The sequence below is a fragment of the Magnolia sinica genome, chromosome 14 (genome assembly GCF_029962835.1).
Source record: "Magnolia sinica isolate HGM2019 chromosome 14, MsV1, whole genome shotgun sequence".
In the NCBI taxonomy this organism is placed as follows: Eukaryota; Viridiplantae; Streptophyta; class Magnoliopsida; order Magnoliales; family Magnoliaceae; genus Magnolia; species Magnolia sinica.
The window spans coordinates 16,322,658-16,328,657 of NC_080586.1; the positions used below are offsets into that span (position 1 = coordinate 16,322,658).

Consider the following 6,000-nt stretch of genomic DNA (forward strand, 5'->3'; position numbering starts at 1 on the left):
ATGGTAGGGTTCGGTTGGGATTGAAATTGAATGATGAAAAGTTGAAGAAAAAGATGGTTTTGGATGGGAAGGGAAGAAAGATGAAGTTTTAAGAAAATACCTCTTTTGGATTGAAAGGAAGAGAGAAGGAAGATGATGGATGGGAAGCCTCGCACCTCAGTTGAATGGGAAATGAAATCACACCACACCAAACTCCAAATCACAAAAAACTTCTCAGGAAAGAATTCTCATAATTTTTTATTTTTATTTTTATTTTTATCTCAAGTATAAAATAGTCCAAAAATAATAAAATAAATGACAAAAACAAGTAAATGTAAACTATCCTAAATTATGTATGGCCAATGGGGTGGTCCACGATTAGGATGGCCCATGATTAAGAGTGGTCCAAAGGCCCATCGTGCGCGATCCAATGGTCCAATTGATGCGGGTACTTAGTCCAATGGTCCGAACTCCTCAAGATTGCAGCCCACATGTATCTTCCTAGTGTAGGGTCTTCGAAGATGCATCAAATGCACGTGGGGTCTTCAAAACATGCCATTCGGTCCACTCGAGCCCACGTGGTGGTCATCAATGCAAAGGAAAACTAGTGATGATCTCGCCCTCTAGTAGACCTTGAATGGTGCTCTAATGTCCTCGTCATGCTCCTTCCTGTCACTTCAATGGGTGGTTTGATGCAGCCTAAATTGGGCCATGATCAGATTGGATGATTGTGGTCCATCTAGTGCTAGACAAGTATATAACGTCTTCAAGTCCACAAAAAGGGGTTAGTTTTGAGTGTTTAAGGATTTAGTAGTTGTTAATACTTCCGTAAATGTGGGTTTGATATGCTATGTGTTACAATACGTGCCAAAGTAATGCTCCACAATACACTACAATATTTTTGAAAGATTTTTAAAGTATATTCAGGGGTTGAGATTAAGACTAGGTTATTGTGTCTTTAATGTGCACACAAAGGCCCACATGGTTTTGCAGTCGATACTAACAGATGCCTTGGAATATTGAATAAAGAAAAGTAGGATTCTTTTCAGGGACAATATTCACTTGCAAAGGAGAAAACCCTAAAAGTCAGTTTTTCCCTTTTGAATTGTTTGATTTTGTGGTGAAGAAGTTGGTGTTCCTCTTCTTTTCTTTTTCTTTTTTTTTTGTCCACCCTACATCGCATTTGCCACTAGGGTTGAAAACCTCTATCCCAATCCTAGCTGCTGGAACTGTTGCTTCAAGTTGCGTGGTGGTGATGTAGTCTAGTTCATAGTTCATGCTGTCCAATGAGCATATTCTGTTCGGGATGTGTTTGTTGTATGGATAAGTTGAAGTAGACCTATGCTGACGAGCAATGCACAGGTGGTATGTTTTAGTCTGGTCCTTTTGGTCTAGTGAGGCCTTTTGTTCCCCACCTCACCTTCCATGTTCTACCCCTGAGGTGTCGTTCAATTTCTTGGAGGAATAGGCTCCTATTCGAGTGAGAAAGCTTTGATATTATCCAGTTCATTATGTACTTTGGTGGCTTTTGTGTTTCTCATTCACACCTATTGGATTGACGTTGTTTTTTTTTTTTTCTTCCCTGTGTGGTTAAAAATTTAGAGTCACTTTACTTTCTTCTTCAGTGGTTAAATTTTCCTCTATTATTTTGATGTCGGTTCCTAAAGGGTCTCGCATTGGATGTGGACAATTTAACAAGGCATTTATAAGAAGAGGTCCCATGCTGTATGTTGTTTGCAGATGACATAGTTTTGATCGATGAAATGATGGAGGGGGTAAAAACATAAAGCTAGAACTGTGGAGGGATGCTTTAGAATCTAAAGGTCTTAAAATTAGTTGGAATAAAACAAAGTACATGGCTAATCTTTTGCCCCATGGCAGACGTTTCTGTTGCTGACTATTTCTCGGGCCATGGCTCTGATGGGGTTTGGACTCGTCCCTCCAGGCGGAATCTCTTGGATTCTGAAATAGATGACCTAGTCAGTTTCCTTCTTGTTTGCAGGGGATCGTCTTATCTACCAGGTTTAAAGATTCATTTGTTCTGGAATCACAAAATTTCAAGAGCTTTCTCGGTGTGGTCATTCTATGGAGTTTTATCTCAAGCTGAGTCCTTTGGTAGCTCCAACCATACTAGCTCGATATGGTCATATGATGCCCCTCCGAAGATAGCTGCGTTTGTGTGGTTGGTAGCAAGGAACCATCTCCTCACGATCAATAACCTTCGTAGAAGAGGCCTCATTCTCCCTAACATGTGTCTACTCTGCCTTGCCAATGCGGAGTCTGTCGAAAGGGTTGTAAATGGTCGAGTTTAGCCAAAACCAAACCCACCCATTTACTAAATGGGTCTGGGTCCAAATTTTAGACCCAAACCTTTTTATTGAATGGGCGGGTCTAGGTCGGGTCTAAGTCAGACCCATTTATAAATGGGTCTGGGTCTGGTAGAGAGAGATCCAGCCAGACCCATTTATAAATGGGCCAGGTCTAACGGGTCTGGTTAAGGGATATCTAGACCCTGAACCAGACTCACTTATAAATGGGTCTAGCGGGTGTGGCCCAACTTGATTTTATATCAAAATTAATCAATGCCAATTAATAATAAAAATTAAATTTAGCAACTTCTCATAATAACAAAAATGCAAATAATGGCACGGGTAAAGATCGGAATGATAGAGATGATTATATTTATTTGGTCAGTTGCTCCACTTTGGCCATGGCGCATAGTCCCCGTGAACTCTCCTTCATGTGGGCTACATCTTGAACTTTACTGCAAGCCTTGTCCAAGAACATGAAATTATCTTAGATATCATTCAAAGGAAAATGTTTATAAATTTTTTCAAGGTATGCAACCATTTTTACCGGGTTTAAAATCAGGTTTGGACAGGCCCGGGTCTGGATGGGTCCCTTGCAACATAGTCTAGAGTCTGGAAGGGCCCATTTACTAAATGGGATCGGGTCGGGCCTAATATAAAGGAAATCAGATCCAGACCCGTTTAGCAATTGGGTCTGTTCTTGGACCCAGACCCACACCATTTAACAAATGGGTCAGGTCTAGGTACCCCATCGGGTCCATTGACCCATTTACAGTCCCTATCTGTTGACCATCAGTTCCTTCACTGCACATTCGCCTCGGTCATTTGGCCTAGCATCCTGTCCCTTGCGGAGGTTTCATGGGTTATGCAGTACTCCATCAACAGCCACTTCCATTCCTGACATGTAGGTGGAGGGGGAAAGCTTGGCAAAAAGAGATGGAGGCTAGCCCTTTTAGCCACCCCCGGGCCATTTGGGGTGAAAGAAACTATCGTTGCTTCTATAATAAGATTGATTCTTCTGCTGGGGGTCCTTAATCATGTATTTGTTGTTTATTAGGGACTGGGACTCTTTTAAGGGTTTGGCTTCACGAATTAACCATATTCCAAACTTATCCAACAGTTCCAACATGTTATCTAGTTCATTGGCCTCATTAGTAATTTCTAACCTGTGACAGTCCTCATTTGCTTCTTAATTAGGATGTTTTTGCTCAACTCATTCGTTGCTTCCAACTGCACCCCCCCCCCCCCCCCCCCCACACATTAATTATCGACTTTATGTTCTGCTGGTTAAAATTTTCTTCTACTGAAATTTCAGGGTAGAATTTGAGGATGTGCACAGGCTTACTGATGGTCAAGTAAAGCACTCGCCAGAAGTATTTTATGCAGGTTCATTATGGAAGGTATTTAACATTGACCTGTATTTGTTCTTTTCAGCCATCTTCCAATATCTACTTTCCTCCTGTTAAGCTGTCATGCACATCCACATGTCGGGACACATGCCCACTTGGCATATATAGTGGCATCCAGACCATGCATCATCCGGGACCTGGTCCAAAGCTAGGTCAGCTCACTCATCTTGGGCCACACGTATTGGCTAAACTCTCATTAAGCCTTCTATCGCTTGACCACCATCCAATGAGTTGACTGGCCTGATTTGTTAGACAGGTAATCTACATGTGAAGCCCACCTGATACATGCCTCAGAAGTCCCACAATGTGCCAAGTTGGCACACATGGCTTCATGCAGAGGCATTTGGGGGCTTAGCAAATCTCTTCATACTTATTGCATGAATTTGATAAAAACCATTTCTGCGTTTGTAGGTTAGCGTTCAGGCTTTTAATGACGAAGATCCTCAAGGACGCCGTACTCTTGGTAATGTTTCAATCAATATAGGAGATATTGGATCATGGAAAGAAATGTCCCATGTTGATTGTTAGATATTCTGTATTTCAGGGTTATTTCTTCATCGACGCAAGGCAGAGATGACAGATTCCCTGAGAAAGGTCAGTCTTTTTCGTACAAAACTAAAGAGCAACAATTTGCAAATGCATTTATGAAGAATGTTTCTTGCCGCTTGCTTTCTGCAGGTTCATATGTATGTAGATTCTCGGGAAAAGGTTACAGCTCGGTATCAGGTAACACCATTTTAAGCTGGATTTTTTTTCTTTCTTTCATGCCAAATACACAAGGGGTCTTCTAGCATGTGGCAGTGTACTTTCATATAATACTGTAGTCTGCACAAAAGTAGAACACACACAGTACATGATCTGGTAATCCAAGCTGTTCATCAGGGGGGTCACATTGTCGATTGGCCAATGCCCAAAAATTGCACCTTTTGGGCAATCTTACCTGTCAGATTAGTGGAATTTTTCCTGCCTAATGCTAAGCAGTACCAGTATTTCTTTCTACCAACCATTTGTAGCTCACTGATCTGATGATTAAGATTGTCTTGTTGGTGAGATTTTTCTAACATGGCCCATTCCCATAGGGAACCACCAGATGAAGATTCCATTCCATGGACTATGTTGCATCATGTCCAATTTTGGCCCACACAGGATAATTAAATCTTTGTGCTGTATGCATGTTTTGATTTTCCCCAATGAAGAAAGGTGGAATAAGATTCTGCAGTGAAACATTGACCTCTTATGTCTTCGTTTATCCAGTTAATTTGTCCGTCGAAGAGAGAAGTAATGGTGTTTGGAAGCTTCAAACAGCCGGGCACCTTGCTGCCAAAAGCTCCCAAGGGATGGGGTTGGCGTACAGCTTTGTTATTTGATGAGCTGGCTGATCTCCTCCAAGGCGGAGCCTTGCGGGTGGCTGCTGTAGTGCAACTCGTTTGAGATTGAGGTGAAGTACAAATTGCAGGTTTCATTTGGATGAAAACGAAGTTATGGAAATTGAGTTTGATAAAGGGGAATCACTGAATTGCAATGATGTTTCCTTTTATCAATCACAATGAGGATGGTCTCAAATTGCAGTTTGGTTCCTTCCAAATCCAACTTGAAACTAGTGCGATCGCAATTTGGATTGTTATCCCTCAATACAGACAGATAATGGTCATTGCAATTTGGTAATTTCTTATTTATTGAAAAAAGAAAGCCTCTGTAAAGTGATTTGGTATTGGATTAGAAAGGAACCCATCAGAACAAGATGCAAGTACACTTGATGAAGACAGCTCACGCCAATCTGTTTTCATTTGTATCGGCAGTAATTGCAGCCAAATCATTTCCTTGGAATAGATTTGAGTTTCCAGCTCGAGCAACCTTCATCTCAACTACCAAAATGAGAAGGATGCAGGTGCCATCAACCATTTTTTTTTTCTAGTCTTTTTTTTTTTCGAAAGCATCAGATCTCTTATATCATTGTAGTTTCATTTTCTTTTCCTTTGTAGTTTTGCTTGGTCGTCATCTAGAATGTTTTACTATATTCACTTTGTAAAGCAATACACTGTAAAGTTATTATATAACCTACTGTACTCTGGAATACCCATACAGGTATTACACTTGCTCTGAGTAAGAGTTTATGCTGTAGGATCAGGTTTCCACTTATGCAAGTGGGGCCCATTGTTCAGGTGATTCAAACCATTGAGATGATGGGCCAAAGTGTGAATCATTCACACACCACAAGTCCTCGGGATTGGATGATCATATTGTCAAGATCGGGCTTTGTTTGGTTGAGTGTGGACTGTTTCTTTGTTTCCTTCCTTAACCTT

General features: G+C 41.1%; 1 protein-coding gene across 1 annotated transcript in view; it reads left to right on the forward strand.

Moving 5' to 3' along the window:
* The window catches only part of LOC131224789 (uncharacterized), a 44,469-nt gene extending 38,669 nt beyond the window's left edge, over positions 1–5,800 (forward strand). Inside the window, exons 8-13 of the mRNA XM_058220159.1 lie at positions 3,604–3,688; positions 4,109–4,160; positions 4,242–4,291; positions 4,376–4,423; positions 4,952–5,135; positions 5,497–5,800. Of these exons, the coding sequence (XP_058076142.1) occupies positions 3,604–3,688; positions 4,109–4,160; positions 4,242–4,291; positions 4,376–4,423; positions 4,952–5,128 (412 nt within the window). The 3' untranslated portion in view covers positions 5,129–5,135; positions 5,497–5,800. The remainder of the gene's footprint in view (positions 1–3,603; positions 3,689–4,108; positions 4,161–4,241; positions 4,292–4,375; positions 4,424–4,951; positions 5,136–5,496) is intronic.
* The last annotated feature ends 200 nt before the right edge of the window (positions 5,801–6,000 follow it).